This window comes from Sinocyclocheilus grahami, unplaced genomic scaffold (genome assembly GCF_001515645.1).
Source record: "Sinocyclocheilus grahami isolate Dianchi unplaced genomic scaffold, SAMN03320097.WGS_v1.1 scaffold259.1, whole genome shotgun sequence".
NCBI classification, from domain to species: Eukaryota; Metazoa; Chordata; class Actinopteri; order Cypriniformes; family Cyprinidae; genus Sinocyclocheilus; species Sinocyclocheilus grahami.
The window spans coordinates 1,667,374-1,684,796 of NW_015505438.1; the positions used below are offsets into that span (position 1 = coordinate 1,667,374).

At 37.1% G+C, this 17,423-nt stretch overlaps 1 protein-coding gene across 1 annotated transcript in view; it reads left to right on the forward strand.

The window, feature by feature from the left end:
* Positions 1–211: 211 nt before the first annotated feature.
* The window catches only part of LOC107598991 (tyrosine-protein kinase JAK2-like), a 20,984-nt gene continuing 3,772 nt past the window's right edge, over positions 212–17,423 (forward strand). Inside the window, exons 1-21 of the mRNA XM_016290472.1 lie at positions 212–450; positions 1,973–2,174; positions 2,421–2,538; positions 3,708–3,825; positions 5,043–5,188; positions 5,326–5,614; positions 6,588–6,710; positions 6,947–7,104; positions 7,197–7,308; positions 7,561–7,741; positions 8,282–8,406; positions 9,788–9,919; positions 10,214–10,301; positions 10,522–10,646; positions 11,567–11,705; positions 11,899–12,047; positions 12,215–12,365; positions 14,238–14,371; positions 14,519–14,708; positions 14,954–15,078; positions 15,193–15,365. Of these exons, the coding sequence (XP_016145958.1) occupies positions 1,988–2,174; positions 2,421–2,538; positions 3,708–3,825; positions 5,043–5,188; positions 5,326–5,614; positions 6,588–6,710; positions 6,947–7,104; positions 7,197–7,308; positions 7,561–7,741; positions 8,282–8,406; positions 9,788–9,919; positions 10,214–10,301; positions 10,522–10,646; positions 11,567–11,705; positions 11,899–12,047; positions 12,215–12,365; positions 14,238–14,371; positions 14,519–14,708; positions 14,954–15,078; positions 15,193–15,365 (2,963 nt within the window). The 5' untranslated portion in view covers positions 212–450; positions 1,973–1,987. The remainder of the gene's footprint in view (positions 451–1,972; positions 2,175–2,420; positions 2,539–3,707; positions 3,826–5,042; positions 5,189–5,325; positions 5,615–6,587; positions 6,711–6,946; positions 7,105–7,196; positions 7,309–7,560; positions 7,742–8,281; positions 8,407–9,787; positions 9,920–10,213; positions 10,302–10,521; positions 10,647–11,566; positions 11,706–11,898; positions 12,048–12,214; positions 12,366–14,237; positions 14,372–14,518; positions 14,709–14,953; positions 15,079–15,192; positions 15,366–17,423) is intronic.

Below are 17,423 nucleotides of genomic sequence, written 5' to 3' on the forward strand. Positions count from 1 at the left end.
TCAGTTTTTCTCTGCAGGCGGAAATAACAAACCCGCCGCTCACTAGCAGAGAAAGAGGAAACCACAGTTTCACTCTTCCCACGTAATGAAAGCAACAAACCCAGCAGCTCCAGCATACACCCTCCATCTTTTGCTCTCACACACTTATAAATACACTACACTTGCACTTCATGATATGCAGAGATGGGCCTGTGTTCAGTTTATGACCTGGTCACAGGTCTAGAAACCGAGATGCCAGATGAGGCCGAGCAGTAAAGAAACATCAAGTGGTGTTGATCTTGCTAAAGCAGTCTGGAAATGAGGTGCCTCTGTGGTTTGTCTCTTGCCGGAAACTAGTCTCATTTGATCCCTCCCACCAGAGGTTCACAACAGCCAAGCCTGAGTGAAATTTACGCAGCTCTTCGCATCAACATGAACAAATTATTAACCTTTCTTCTTAAATAACTTCAGGTAACACCTCTCAGCTGTCTATTAGAATCGTAATACGGAAAATACCTCGTAACTGCCATTTCAGAACATATGCCAGTGGAAGTCTTGTGATTACGAATGTACATTTTGTGAGTGTGGTGTTGTATGTTTCGTGTTTGTACTCATATTATTGGAATAGAAACAGATGTATTTCTGTAATGGGTTACACTACCAATATTTAACAGCCAGTGACATTATCGAAGCCAAACGAAACTTGTGTAACCTAAGTTTAACTTCAAATCCATAATGTATATTAAATTCATTACTCTTAATGGCTTAATATTGGAAATCTCTGGGAAAACACCCTTGATTTAGTTTGTTACGGAAAGTACAGATCGCCAATATGAGAAGTGTGAGCTCACTTCGATCAACCTTATGACCACCACGGTTCCAAGAACTGGTGTTAACAATAATCCACTGCTTTACTGCTTTACAATGCTACCACCTTCTGCTTTGTGCATTACTAACAGTAGCCATCAAGGGCTGTTGAAATCAACATTGTTGTATTTGTGACCCTGGACCACAAAACCAGTCTTAAGGGTCAATTTTTCAAAATTGAGATTTATACATCATCTGAAAGCTGAATAAATAAATAAGCTTTCCATTGATGTATGGTTTGTTAGGATAGGACAATATTTGGTCGAGATACAACTATTTGAAAATCTGGAATCTGAGGGTGCAAAAAAATCTAAATATTGAGAAAATCACCTTTAAAGTTGTCCAAATGAAGTTCTTAGCAATGCATATTACTATTCAAAAATTAAGTTTTGATATATTTACGGTAGGAAATGTACAAAATATCTTCATGGAACATGATCTTTACTTAATATCCTAATGATTTTTGGCATAAAAGAAAAATCTATAATTTTGACCCATACAATGTATTTTTGGCTATTGCTAAAAATATACCCCAGTGACTTAAGACTGGTTTTGTGGTCCAGGGTCACATGTTTGAGGTCCCAGAGACCCTAATGATTTATGTCTAAAAATAATAATAATTGCAAATAAACCTTTCAAATTCACTTTTGAATTAATTCAAGCTCATTTGACAGTATTAAAATCGAACCCTCTATTGAATCTCAAAGTGCATACACCTTTTCTAAATTGTGCTTTTATCTGTTATGCAAAATAGAAACACTGCTTCTGTTTGGGGTCGGTTTTCTATAGCTGGGGCTTCTGAAAACCACAGCAGATGAAATTGAAATCTTTTTTTTTTAGAATGTGTGATAAAGTGGAAATTGTATTCATAATCAGTCATAAGATTAGCAAAAGTCAACCAAATACCTTAATAATGATTTTGTAAATGTTGAAAGAGTTTCAAAAAGCCCCAAAAGTTCATTTAAAACTTTAAAATAGCTTCTAATATGAAAATAATTCGCTTTTTTCCCCTCAGGAATAACCTTTTGTCTCATTTTAATTACATTCTATTTTGGAAAGAACGAGCGGTCAATGAACACCTGCATCTGTTGAAAAGAAATGATCTAGTTCTTTCTGTCCAATCAAGATTGCTTTGGCGATCATGAGTGAAGAGGAAGAGGTGCCCTTGATGAAGAGCGAAAGGGCTGGCAGTCAGAAGTCCAGCTGTGACTCTGCCCTGCAGGTGCACCTGTACTACAGCCCCAGTTTAAATTCAGAGACCACCTTCACCATCCCCACCAGACACATCACAGCGGAGAGCGTGTGTGTGCTTGCTGCTAAAGCCAGCGGTGAGACACTAACACACTGTGTCACACATCGCTATTTAAAGGCTTTTTTTTTGCAACATAATGCATCAGTTTGCTGATAACGTTTATAAAGTCGAGGTCTGTCTTTTATATGATTCAGTATGTCTAAAGCATAGAAATTACAGGTTACACAATAATCTGATATGTTTCTAATCTTATAATTAAATGCATTTAAAAGAGTTGTGCACCAACCTTTCAACAACCTGAATGGAATATTTCTGTCTTTAGGAATTCTTCCTGTGTTCCACAACCTGTTTGCTTTGGTATCAGAGGACCTTTCATACTGGTATCCACCAACTCATGTGTTTAAGAGTGAGGAGAATGTCAAAGTTCACTACAGAGTGAGGTAAAACAGCTGTAAAAATCATATTTTATTTACAAAGAGCTTAATCTTACTGAACATTTGGAATACATTTATCGTATTATGTTTTTTAAAACAATGATAATTAATAAGTGAAACAATCAAAAACTCTAAATTTTAAACTAAAGTGAAGTAACACTATCTGAAATTCCAATGTTTATGGTTTGAAAATTATTTATATCAGTGTTTATATCAAGTGTGTCATTTCCATCACAAACAAAAACGTTTTTTTTTCCCAAAAAGTTTATATACTTGCTTACCAGGAAGACAACAGTGTAAGTGAAGAGCATATATAAGATAAATATGATACATAATGCGTTAAGATATAAAGAAAAATATAAGTTACATAACACTTTATATGAAAAATATGACACACAATAAAATAATATTTTCATTGTACATAGAAAATTATTTATATCAGTGTTTATATCAAGTGTGTCATTTCCATCACAAACAAAAACGTTTTTTTTCCCAAAAAGTTTATATACTTGCTTACCAGGAAGACAACAGTGTAAGTGAAGAGCATATATAAGATAAATATGATACATAATGCGTTAAGATATAAAGAAAAATATAAGTTACATAACACTTTATATGAAAAATATGACACACAATAAAATAATATTTTCATTGTACATCTTTTTCCAATCATTTCATCAAATGATGCAAAAAATTATGAAGATAGTATTTAATTGTTTGTATTTGGGATACACAAAATACTATATTTAATTAGACTTAAGACAAAGGAGGCCAATACCATTTCCATTACTGTCATTTGTACTACAGAATGTCATCAAAAACAATATATGTTTTATATGTAAAAATTACAGAATTCTTCTGTGATGCACTGACGCGCATGCTAATTGCATTGTTATTGATAATAAAAAAGGAATTACTAAAATTCAGTTTTAGTAACTGAAATAAAGCTGAGATAAGATAATTTCTAAAAATTAAAATAAACACTGAAAACAGAAAAAAAAAATCAAGGCTAATTCAAAATATTAATAAATACTATAATAGTATACAAATAATAGTAAAATAATTGCTACTGGACAGATTAAATACTGAGAAAGTAAAAAGTTTGTTTCAAAATGGAAATAGATGGAAATGGAACATTTTCTGTAATTGTAAAGCTTTTTTTCTGTTTGTTTAAGGTTTTTCTTCTCAAGTTGGTTCGGTCAAGGGTCCAAAGCATCGTACCGCTTTAGCCTCAGCAGAGGACGAATCTGTGCTGTGCTGGACTACTGCGTCATTGACTATCTTTTTGCTCAGGTATATACCGTAGAGTAGACAATAATGTGTCATTGCCTTCTCAAGAGGCAACTGAACATGATTTTGAAAGCCATGAATGAATGTAAAAAGAACATCCAGGATTATGTGCTTCTGTCCTGTTAATGTATAGTAAACTATTGATATGATTCTAATAATTAAAGGGATAGTTCACCCAAAAATTCTGTCATTAATTACTGACCCTCATGTCGTTTCAAACCCGTAAGACCTTTGTTCATCTTCGGAACACAAATTAAGATATTTTTGATATAATCTGAGAGCTGTCTGACCCTGCATAAACAGTAATACAACTGAAATGTTCCCAAGTCCAGAGACGTAGCAAGGAGATCGGTAAAATAATCCATGTGACATCATGAGTTCAACCATAATTTTACGAAGCTACGAGAATACTTTTTGAGCACAAAAGAAAAAAAAAACGACTTTATTCAACAATTCGTCACCCTGGTGCCATTTTTGAGTGTATCAGCTGGACGTAAACGTATGCTGTTCTGTGTCAGCTGCGTCACGCCGGTGTTGTGCCAAATTCTGACCCCTGCCAGATTACTACCCCCCTAGTATTGGTAGGTTTAGGGTTAGGTGTGGGGGAGGGGTTAGGATTAGGGGTGGGGTTAGGATTAGGCAATCAGGTAGCGATTTCAACGAGAGGGGGTAATAATTTGGCAGGGGTCGAAAATGGGCACAACACCGGATCTTTTTCTACGTTGTTGTGATTTGATCTGAACAAAAACAGCGTATCTGTGTGACGCAGCTGACACAGAACAGCATACGCTGTTTACGTCCAGCTGATACTCTCCAAAATGGAGCTACAGGGTGACGCGGAGGAGACGAATTGTTGAATAAAGTCGGGGTTTTTTTCTCTTTTGTTCACAAAAAGTATTCTCGGAGCTTTGTAAAATTACGGTTGAACCCGATGTGACATGGATTATTTTTTACAGATCTCCTTGCTACGTTTCGGGACTTGGGAACATTTCAGTTGTATTGCTGTCTATGCAGGGTCAGAGAGCTCTCAGATTCCATCAAAAATATCTTAATTTGTGTTCCGAAGATGAACAAAGGTCTTATGGGTTTGGAACGACATGAGGGTGAGTAATTGATGACAGAATTTACATTTTTGGGTGAACTAACCCTTTAAGGTGCCATAAATATGCTGACTCAACTGTTCAGAATCATTTACCTTCCCATCTGTCTTTCTGTTTCAGGCCCGCAGTGATTTTTTGTCTGGACATGGCGGGATTTCTCCTGCTTTGAGTTTGCAGCAGGAATGTTTGGGAATGGCAGTGCTGGATCTGTGGCGTATGGCCAAAGAGAGAAACCAGAGCCTTGGTGAGATCTGCAATACAACAAGGTATGAGAAATACACCATGAGAAACTGAAAAAGTCTCATATAAATGGATGGATAGAGCTATACAGAGATTTTCTGTAAATTCAACATGCATTTTAAACGTTCAAACTTCATTAACCATCTCAAAAATCCCATTCCAGCTACAAGTCCTGCCTCCCAGAGACCCACAGACAAGATATACAGCGTATGAGCCGTCTAGCGCGGTATCAGATCCGAAAAACGCTCAAGCGTTTCTTAAAGAAGCTGGGCAGATGCTCGGCGGGTGAACGCAGCCTGAAGCTCAAGTATCTGATGGAACTGAGTGTGCTGGAGCCCAATTATGGCTCAGAAAGCTTCCCTTTGCATCACTCCGGGTGGTTAGAGCAGAGGGTCAAAGCCGTGCGAGTATCTGGAGAGGGAGGGATTCAGATACAGACCAAAGAGAGCCAGGTAGAACTTTATACAAAAGTTCAGTAAACAAGAAGTTAATTTTGCGTCACTTACATTTTCCAGTTAAAGTTGCCTTTGTTAATTTTTGCGCTGCAAAAAAAAGAAAAAGTTCCAAACAGAGCAGCAGTAGGCTGTTCTGAATGAATCAGGGTTTTTGAACGAATCGGTTGAATGAAATTGATTCACTGATTCACTCATAAAGAATGAATCAGTCAATATACTTACCCAGTAATGCAGTCACTTGTCGCCACCTATGGGAATGAACCAGAACTAGCTGTTGTAATTATATAATACATACAAAATTATATAAAATTCACAAGTGTTTTAATAGAATAAAAGGTTAGTTGAATACGATAAGCTCAATTTCTTAGCGGTTTTGCTTATTTGAACTATTTTTGATGCTTTTAAACTTCATCAGAGTGATCTGTTCAAAAGTTTGGGGTGAGCATGATTTTTTTTTTCTTTTCAAAGAATTTAATATTTTTATTCAGCAAGGACGTGTTAAATTGATCAAAAGTCACTCTAAAGACAATTATAGTGTTACAAAAGATTTGTATTTATATTTCAAGTAAATGCTGTTCTTTTGAACTTTGAACTTCCTGTTATTAATCATAATCTTGAAGAAAATGTAGGCTATCATATGGTTTCCACATATTCATATTAAGCAGCAAAACTCTTTTCAACATTGATAAGAAGAAATGTTCCTTGAGCAGCAAATCAGCATATTAGAATGTTTTCTGAAGAATCATGTAAAAGACTAGAGTAATGATGCCGAAAATTTAGCTTTGCCATCACAGAAATAAATTAAATTTTTTAATATATTAAAACAGAAAACAGCTGTTTTAAATTGTAATAATTTGTATTTTTGATCAAATGTTAAAAGCTCTTACAGATCCCAAGCTTTTAAACAGTAGTGTATGTATAGTAGATTTGCTCTCTGTTATTTACTGGACTCCCTCTGGTCCGTTCACAGGAATGGCAGACGTTTTGTGATTTCCCCCAGATCACAGACATTAGTATTAAGCGTCTTTCTCAAGAGCAGATGCCCCTGGAAGGAAGGGTGGTCACTCTCACACGCCAGGATGACCAGTGCATGGTAGTGGCATTGCATAAATTTAATCTTTTTTGGAGTATTAATACGTAAATACATTAGAAAAGGAAGTAAACTTCCTCAACGATACTATTAGTGGTAATGCCTCATTTGCCATTTTGATTAACCAAGGTTTGATATTATGAAAGTATGATGAATTCAAGCTTGTTCTTTTTGTTGAATTCTACATTATATTGCAGTTCATCTTAAATTGTGTATTTTGTTTCTCTTTCCACCAATAGGAGGCTGAGTTTCACACCCTAACTGAGGCTCTTTCGTTTGTCTCTCTGGTTGATGGATATTTTAGATTGACTACAGATTCGACTCACTATTTCTGCACAGAAGTGGCCCCGCCAAGCTTGCTGGAGGACATACAGAATTACTGCCACGGCCCAATTACGTACTACACAATATTTAATATTTTACCATATGGTACAATTAGAAAGGAAATGACTATGTAATGAGCACAATTTTGTTGTGTGTTTTCTAAAGGTCAGAATTTGCGGTGCACAAGCTTAAAAAAGCCGGAGCCAAAAATGGGATGTTCCTGTTACGTCACAGTCCCAAGGACTTTGACAAGTACTTCCTCACTGTTTGCATACAGGTACCAACCTCGCTGGACTCATACAGACACCAGCCTTTAGGTTTCAACTAACAGGAAGATACTAAAAAAAAAGCACATGATTCATAACAAGCTTTAAATCTGATGCATGAAGAGCTACTTCCTATATATGACTTCTTAGTATTATTACAATGTGACTTTTGACTCAACTCCAGCATGATCTTTCTTTAGTTTCACAGATGAAATTGAAAAGTCTCTGTTGTTATGTTTCTTAACTTCTGGATGTTCTAACAGACTCATCTAGGAGTGGATTACAAGGACTGTCTGATAGAAAAAAACGAGAAGTTTAGCCTGGCTGGGATCCACAACTCATTCTGTAGTATAAACCAGCTCACAGATTTCTATCAGCACAGTACACTTCTCATGTCAGACATCCCCGTCACGCTGGGCAAGTGCTGCCCACCCAGACCAAAAGGTAGAACATTTTTGTGTTCAAAACCAACCAACCAAAACCAACATTTGCTTTTTGTATCTTAATGTCTATCATTTATAAAAAGCAGAGTTCACTTCATATTAGTATTTGCATAATTTGTACATATTTTTTTATACATAACATATTTAATAAAATAAGTGAAATAATAAATTATTTAAAGTTATAATTTGGGGGGAAAATAACTTCAAAAAATTGTATTAAAGTGTATAATTTTTATTGTGCTGTTTCTTGCTATTTTTCATATTTTATACATATAATGTTTAATCAACTAAATTGCATAAATCTAAAATAATCATTAGGAAAAAAATAACTTTTAATAAATTTAAAAACAAAAAAAAAATGTATTGTGTTATTTGTTACATATTTTTTATACATATCAGATTTAATCAAATAAATTGCATAAATAATCTAAAATAATCATTTGGACAACATAAGTAAATAACATCACCAGAATAAACATATTTTACATATGCTATCATTTTTCTAGGATTATTATTGTGCTATTTCTTGTCTTTCTTGCAGAACTTACCAACATGATCATCCTTCGTAACAGCAGTATGACTGAGATGCCCAGTTCCCCCATGTTACAGAGACACAGACCAAGCCACATGCAGTTCCACATGATTAAACACGAGGACCTCACCTGGGTACATTTTTAAAAAGAGTTTACATATAGTTTTATTAACGTTGAAGTCGTCACCACTACTTTAAAGGGTTAGTTCATCCAAAAATGAAAATTCTGTCATTAATTACTCACCCTCGTGTTGTTCCAAACCCTAATGCCGAGTTCACACTGTGCGATTTTAGCCCGATTTTTCACTTACCGACAGGTTTTACAATGTGATTTTCTGGATTTTTTTTTCTCATTTTGTCTCTCATAGTTGAGGTATACCTATGATGAAAATTACAGGCCTCTCTCATCTTTTTAAGTGGGAGAACTTGCACAATTGGTGGCTGACTAAATACTTTTTTGCCCCACTGTATGAACAATTATATCATACAGAAACAAGCACAAACATTTGCTTGACCAGCCACAACATCAGCATAACTTTACTGCTAAATTACTGCTAAAGTTACTGCTAAATTATTTACCTCCACCTCCTGCATAATCTGTTTTTCTTTTTCTCCTTGTAGCTGGAAATCAGCTCACAGACAATTTGTGGGCTCTATATATATATATATACATATATTTTAAAAATTCCAGTCTCGCTGGAGAACTCCGGTCTGACGCACGAGGGTTCTTGCGTTATTTCCTTATCACTTCTGGCGTGTGTTTTGTTGTGAAACGTAGTTTGCGGACCAGACAGAGCTGTCGGCGATTCTTCCTATTGTGAAGTCATGCAGTGTGAAACCCCCTGTCGCCGATCCATCGTGCAGTGTGAACACAATGCTACCCCAGATAGTCACGCAGTGTGAAAACTACGGCGATCCGACGAGTTTGAAAATCGTGCAGTGTGAACTCGGCATAAGACCTCCGTTCATCTTCGGAACACAATTTAAGATATTTAAATGATATAACATTAGACAGCAAGGTAACTACCATGTTCAAGGTCCAGAAAAGTACCAAGATGATCGACAAAGTAGTCCGTGTGACATCAGTGGTTCAACTGTAAAGTTACGAAGCTACGAGAATACTTTTTTGCGCAAAGAAAACAAAAATAACGACTTTATTCCACATTTTCGTCTTTACTGCGTCACTTTGGACACGTGTTCACGACAGTACCATGACGCGAGAGTGTGACGGCGCCGACACATGCTTGCGTCATGGTACTGTGTCGTGGTAGTTACCTTGCTGCCTATGGGACGGTCAGAGAGCCCTCATATTTCATCAAAAATATCTTAAATTGTGTTCCGAAGATGAACGTAGGTCTTACGGGTTTCGAACAACAGGAGGGTGAGTAATTAATGACAGAATTTTCATTTTTGGGTGAACTAAAACTTTTTAAAAAATGTACAATTCATTTTTATTGATTATTTTCAGACTGTAAACATTGACTAAAAGCAAACTTCATTTCTATCTCTTAACAGGGGGAAAGCTTAGGTCAAGGTTCCTTCACGCATATCTTTAGAGGCCATAAGACAGACCAGCGAGACGAAGTGACACACACCACAGAGGTTCTTCTGAAGGTCCTGGATGCAAACCATAAAAACTGCTGGGAGGTGCGTTTTCAATCATGAAACATATGCAGAATATGTTATTTGCAATAAAAAGACAAAACCAAATGTGGATTTTGGCATAGAGAATATTGCATTTCCCATTACATGCCAATCCATGACAATGTTCTGTTTGATTCAGAATACTGTAGTTTTAATAAATGAGAGATTTAACAAATATGTTCAACAATGACATGTAATAAATGAGCTAGTGTAATAACAGTTTTGCATTCTTTGACTGAAGAGAAGAATGTTTTTTAGCCATGTGGTTAATGATGTAATCGTCCTGCTGTTTTCAAGTCTTTTTTTGAGGCGGCCAGTTTGATGAGTCAAATTTCCCACAAGCACCTTCTCCTGGTATATGGCATCAGTGTGCACAAATCCAAAAGTAAGTGTTTTACACTTGTAAAAGCACTCTTTTATCAAAGTCTAAACACAAGAGGGCAAACCCTAAGAAAGCAATTAAAAGTCTGTGTCATGACCTCAGCTCTTTGAATCTTCTTGAACTCTGAGTGGGTCTCGAGGGTCGTTAGTGACGCTGGTTGCCTGTCAAAGTGCCTGTGAATACAGTCGTGTCAGTAAAGTGTGTCCTCCTCTGATCCCCACAGACATCATGGTGCAGGAGTTTGTGAAGCACGGTGCACTGGACCTGTACCTGAAGAAGAGCATGTCCGTGTCAGTCAGCTGGAAATTAGACGTGGCCAAACAACTGGCCTGTGCTCTCAACTTCCTGGTGAGAAATATTCATGCATGATAAATCGGCTGCTAATTACTATATCAGGGCCGTAACTGTTATGTTTTAATTTATTGAGTCAATATTGAACATGAGTCAATATCCTCCTACATGTTGATTTTAGATGACTTTTTTAATAATCTAGGGCTAATTTACAGAAGTAGCGCTAGATTACAGCAAAGATTGAAAGATTTACATGGTCCTATCTTAATAAATACTTTTTTTTTTTTTTTTACCAAATATCAAAATGATTTGTCATCCAGTCATTTTTAATTCACTGAAGAATCACAACATTGATTTAATATTGATAATATTGGTTTTAGTGCTTTAGTTTTGTTTTATCTATATATTTATATGTTTTTATTTCAAATAATCTGTAAATAGATTTGAGAATGAACATTTATCAGTTATCAGTCTTTTTGATTTCAGCTAGACATTTAATATCAGTGCAAATGAGAACAAGCCCCTACAATATGAGATATAATATACACTATTATTCAAAAGTTTAGGGTCAGTATGATCCTAAGGTTTTTTATTTTTTTGATATTGTAAAATATTATTATCATCATTACTACAGTATTCAGTGTTTCTTTTTTGTTTGTTTGTTTTTTTGAAAATGTGATTTTCATGTGATTTGATAATAGAAAATTCAAAATAACAGAAATCATTTAAAATTGATTTTAATTTTAGAAAGTCTTTACTAATTTTAAAGTCTTTAAAAAAAATTTTTTTTTTAAATCATACTGACTTACTGACACCAAACATTTGAAGCAAAAAGTTGCAGAATCAAGAATCTTTTAGTTAAAAGCTCATATTGATACATTTTTTGTACTGAATATTTGAGGGGATGCATCCCATCCCTCGTTTCTAAAGTTCAGTAGTAGTTAAAAAGTCAATTTTCTTTTGTCTACCATATACAGGAGGAGAAGAATATTGCACATGGGAATATTTGTGCAAAGAATCTGCTGTTGGCCAGAGAAGGAGACCCTTCCTCTGATAACTCGCCCTTCATTAAACTGAGTGACCCTGGCACCAGCATGACCTTGCTGGGCAAAGACGGTACTTATATTGACCAGATGAACATGAAACCAATTTTACAAGAGTATCTGATGACTTCTAGAATCATTTGTATTTTTAAAAGAACACTTGACAGAGAAATAATAGATTCTTTATTTAGCTCTTATTATGGATTATAATACACTATAACATGATTATGTGTAATATATTAAAATGCACATTTCTGTGAATCCAGTGGTGTTAGACAGAATCCCATGGGTGGCTCCGGAGGTACTGGACACACTTGAGATTGAACTGGAGTGTGACAAGTGGAGTTTTGGGACAACGTTGTGGGAGATTTTTAATAATGGAGAAGCTCCGTTGCAGGGCCTGGACCTCATTCAAGTACAGACGCCTCACATGAGTACACCATGAATATACAAACATAAATTAACTGTAAAGGATGTTATATATTCTAGATAAAAAGCCAAATCGTTACGCATATACTCAAGAATTGTGACTCCTCCATGGTACTGTGGTACTAAACAGCTGCTGTCTTTATTTGAATCCAGAAGCAGCAGTTTTATGAGCATTTCTCAAACCTGCCTGCGCTGGAGTGGACTGAGCTGGCCGACCTGATCGCTCAGTGTATGCAGTACCAGCCTGAGCTCAGACCGTCCTGCAGAAGCATCATCCGCCAAGTTAACAGCCTCATCACTTCAGGTAACACACAGGTGTTTGCAATCTGCTTGGTTCAGGTCACATTCTTGACAGAAAAAAATCATGTGGCTTGGTTTTTAAGGCTAGTTAGCGCCCCCTTGAGGAAGATAACTTTTTTTTCAATTTGTGTTGATTCTTTGCACAGATATAATAGTTATTCGTCATGTTTTTTTTGTTTTTTTCTATAATATTACAATGTTAAATATATAATTTATGTTATTAAATACATGTTTTAAACGTATTGTTATTTTCCACAAATTTTTAAATTTGTTATATGCATCTCTTATATAATAAATATTATTTAAATTTTAAATAATGAATACAAGTATTAAATAAAATATAAAATTGTAATATAATATTTAATACATAATAATGTATTAGTTTGTGGTGTGGCCAAACAACTGGCCTGTGCTCTCAACTTCCTGGTGAGAAATATTCATGCATGATAAATCGGCTGCTAATTACTATATCAGGGCCGTAACTGTTATGTTTTAATTTATTGAGTCAATATTGAACATGAGTCAATATCCTCCTACATGTTGATTTTAGATGACTTTTTTAATAATCTAGGGCTAATTTACAGAAGTAGCGCTAGATTACAGCAAAGATTGAAAGATTTACATGGTCCTATCTTAATAAATACTTTTTTTTTTTTACCAAATATCAAAATGATTTGTCATCCAATCATTTTTAATTCACTGAAGAATCACAACATTGATTTAATATTGACAATATTGGTTTTAGTGCTTTAGTTTTGTTTTATCTATGTATTTATATGTTTTTATTTCAAATAATCTGTAAATAGATTTGAGAATGAACATTTATCAGTTATCAGTCTTTTTGATTTCAGCTAGACATTTAATATCAGTGCAAATGAGAACAAGCCCCTACAATATGAGATATAATATACACTACTATTCAAAAGTTTAGGGTCAGTAAGATCCTAAGCTTTTTTATTTTTTTGATATTGTAAAATATTATTATCATCATTACTACAGTATTCAGTGTTTTGTTTTGTTTGTTTGTTTTTTTGAAAATGTGATTTTCATGTGATTTGATAATAGAAAATTCAAATTTAAAATAGATTTTAAATTTTAGAAAGTCTTTACTAATTTTAAAGTCTTTAAAAAAAAATTTTTTTTTAATCATACTGACTTACTGACACCAAACATTTGAAGCAAAAAGTTGCAGAATCAAGAATCTTTTAGTTAAAAGCTCATATTGATAAATTTTTTGTACTGAATATTTGAGGGGATGCATCCCATCCCTCGTTTCTAAAGTTCGGTAGTAGTTAAAAAGTCAATTTTCTTTTGTCTACCATATACAGGAAGAGAAGTATGTTTTAAACGTATTGTTATTTTCCACTAATTTTTAAATTTGTTATATGCATCTCTTATATAATAAATATTATTTAAATTTTAAATAATGAATACAAGTATTAAATAAAATATAAAATTGTAATATAATATTTAATACATAATAATGTATTAGTTTGTGGTTTTTTTTACTAATGTTTGACATTTAAGTTATAAATTAAAATATTAGTTATGTAATTAATTTGCTTTATTTATTAAATAAATGCTTTATTTTTATATTATTATGTAATTTAGAAATTCATTTAATAACATTTATTTCCAAAAAAAAATCATATTTATGATTTTTATTGAGGGTCAAAGGGCTTAATAGCATGTGTTCCTGTTTATATATATATATATATATATATATATATATGTGTGTGTGTGTGTGTGTGTGTGTGTGTGTGTGTGTGTGTGTGTATATAAATATGAAGATTCATACATCTTGGCTAGATTTGTCCTAAAACATATGGGAACCATATGATCACCCATCATTGCAGTTCTAAACTTCATTCTGTAGATTATGAGATTCTTCATGCGACTGGCACACTTCCCAAGAGTGATGGCTTCTGGAGAAGACCAAACATGTTCAAAAAGCAACAACAGGATGTTTTTGAAGAGAGATACCTGCGATTCATCTCTATCCTGGGAAAGGTACAACAACAACAATTGCACATTGCTATTTCATAATTCAACCGCGCTTTCATAAGTAAAGGTGATGATTATTGGTGGAACTATTGATTTCCAATCAGAAATTAACAGAGAAAAATGAAGGTTTTAACTGCATGCATGTGTGTTTAGGGTAACTTCGGCAGTGTTGAGCTTTGTCGTTATGATCCGTGGGGTGATAACACTGGAGATCTGGTAGCTGTCAAGGAGCTTCAGTCAAACAAACAGGCCACCATGGCAGACTTCCAGAGAGAGATCCAGACCATCAGCTCCCTGCACTGTGACTATATTGTCAAATACAAGGGCATCTGCTACAGCACAGGTCAGCCTACTTTTAATGATAACCAATCAGCACACATTCTGTAAGAAAATGTCTGTAGAAAAATGGAAAAGGCACTGGTAATTTCCTGCCAGGAAGTTCACAGACATTTCCTTTAAAACACAAAACAATACAAAGTATAACTGAAATATGTGTGAAAATTCACACATATGAAAAGTCAATAATCTTTGTGAAAAGTCAATAATCCTGTGAAAAGTCAATAATCATTGCTTTTAAACTCCTCACAGGCCGACTCAGCACAAAACTGGTGATGGAATATCTTCCATACGGCAGTCTGATCGGATATATGGAGAAGCACAGACAGAACGTGTGCACCCGAAGACTGTTGCTCTTTGCCTCGCAGATTTGTAAGGTACAAACAGACTAACCAACACTAGAAAGCTCACACAATCCTTTTTCTAATCAGTTTAATGATTTGTTTGTGGAACTTTACACACCTAAACAGCACTTTAACGTTCTTTTGTAGGGTATGGAGTACTTACAAAGCATGCGTTATGTTCACCGTGATCTAGCTGCTCGCAATATCCTAGTCGCCAGCGACACTCTGGTGAAAATTGCTGATTTTGGGCTTACGAAGATCATTCCAGTGGATAAAGAGTACTACCGTGTCACGCAGCCAGGAGAAAGCCCTGTTTTCTGGTAATGATTACATCAAGTTCTTGGGAGCTCAGGCAGTTTCACCCAACAGTGAACATTTCATTCAAACCAACAACCCAGCTAACAAAATATGCTCTAAGAACGTTTGGCTAACATTCCCTTAAAGTAATTAAAAGGTTATCTGGGAATGTTCTCTGAACGCACAAAATGTCCAGATTTAAAAAGTTTTAGAAATGTGTTTCCCCTTCAGGAACTCGAGCTGCGTCGAGATTCGCTTTGGGAACGCTCTTGCGTGACCGCGTTCTGAAGCACGTGTCAAATCAGTCCAATGGAGCAGCGAGACGTCACGAGCGGGGTGACGTAAGCACCAGAAAGCATAAAAGTGCATCCGGCAGAGCGCAAACCAGCTTCAGCTCTTCAGTAGCGCTCTGTGTATGTGTCTGTCTATTTACTGTTGTCTGTCCGCACAAGGACATATATATATATATATATATATATAAAACAATGAAAAAGTCTATGGCGAGCGAACGGCAGTACAAACTGTGTTCCTCCCTGCCCACGATATCTGACGGAAGGGAATACACACAATTTGTGTGTCGTTTGTTTGGGAGCGGAGCATGCACGCTCAGCTCTCGAGGGGGCTGATTGTCATCCGCTCTCGCCTGGCCGTGTTTGATGAGAGCGGCCAGGATCGCGATCCCGCTGTTGCCAAGGCGCAGTCGCAGTCGCAAGTGGATTTAGCGGAGGGATCCGAGACGGGCTCATCCTTTTCTCGGTCCTCACCCGCTAGATCCGCGGCTCTCTCTCAGGGTTCGGAAGCCCGCGCTGCGGTTTCTTCCCCCCGGAGAGAGAGCCAGGCACTTCATCTATCTTCCTCCGAGGAGGTAGAGGTGATGAGTGTCGAGACAGAGGAGACTGTGGACTCGTCACCGCAGTTCCTCGCATATGAGGAGCTCGTGGTGGTTGTGACTCGTGCTGTTGCCAAATTAAATATCGATTGGCCAGCCGAGAAACAGGACGCTCGTCCTAAGAGCAAATTAGACGAGCGTTTCCTGAAAGCGAGGTCACAGCCTTCACGACGGGGCCTTCCGTTTTTTCCCGATCTCCATGCCGAGGTGTCAAAATCGTGGGAAAAAATGTATTCTTCCCATATCTATAACCCCACAGTCTCTAATTATTCTAATATCGTGGGGCTGAATGAGAAGGGATATGGGGCGATGCCAATGGTGGAGCAGACGCTCGCGAGCTATCTCTCCCCATCCTCAGCATCGTCCCTGAAGGCCCCAAAGCTTCCCACCAGGCCTGTTAAGCTTACATCTAGTCTGGTTGGGAAAGCTTATACCGCAGCAGGTCAGGCTGGCGCATGCTTGCACACCATGGCGGTGTTACAAGCATACCAGGCTGACCTGCTCAAGGACCTGGATGACAGGGAGGAGGGGGAATCCGACGTGGTAGCTGAACTGCGTCGGGCCACAGATTTGTCCCTCCGGGCCACCAAAGAAACGGCCAGAGCTATCGGCCGGTCAATGGCAGCAATGGTGGAGCGGCATCTGTGGTTGAATCAGTCCGATATGCAGGATAGAGACAGATTCTTCCTCCTAGACGCCCCGCTTTCGCCCTCTGGCCTTTTCGGCGACGCAGTTAACACTGTCGTCGAGAGGTTCCAGGAGGCGAGAAAGCAAGCGGCGGAGTTTCAACGGTTCCTCCCTCGTCGCTCCCAGGCCCATGGGGTTGCTGAGCGGGAGCAGCCCCAGCCGTCAGGCTCCTCATATCGCCAGTCACAAAAACAGAGCGTTGCAACCCGCGCCCCTCCACAAAAAGAACGGGGGTCGGGGCGACGCTCTCAGTCGGGGTCTTCTAGACCGAAGACGGATCTGCGGACTGTTATTTTGTCGAAAAGGACCTCGACTAAGCGGTCCTGACGCCAACATCGTCAGGCCTCTGAGGGCAGCCCCACCTGGGGAGGAAAGGATAACACCTCAGTATACGGTGCCCGATCCTCCTCAGTGCCCTCACGGAGAGTCACTGATAACCCTGCCACCCTCGGTGCTTCAGGGCTCAGTGAGCTCCGACGAGCAAAATTCCCAGCTGCCGCCCGGC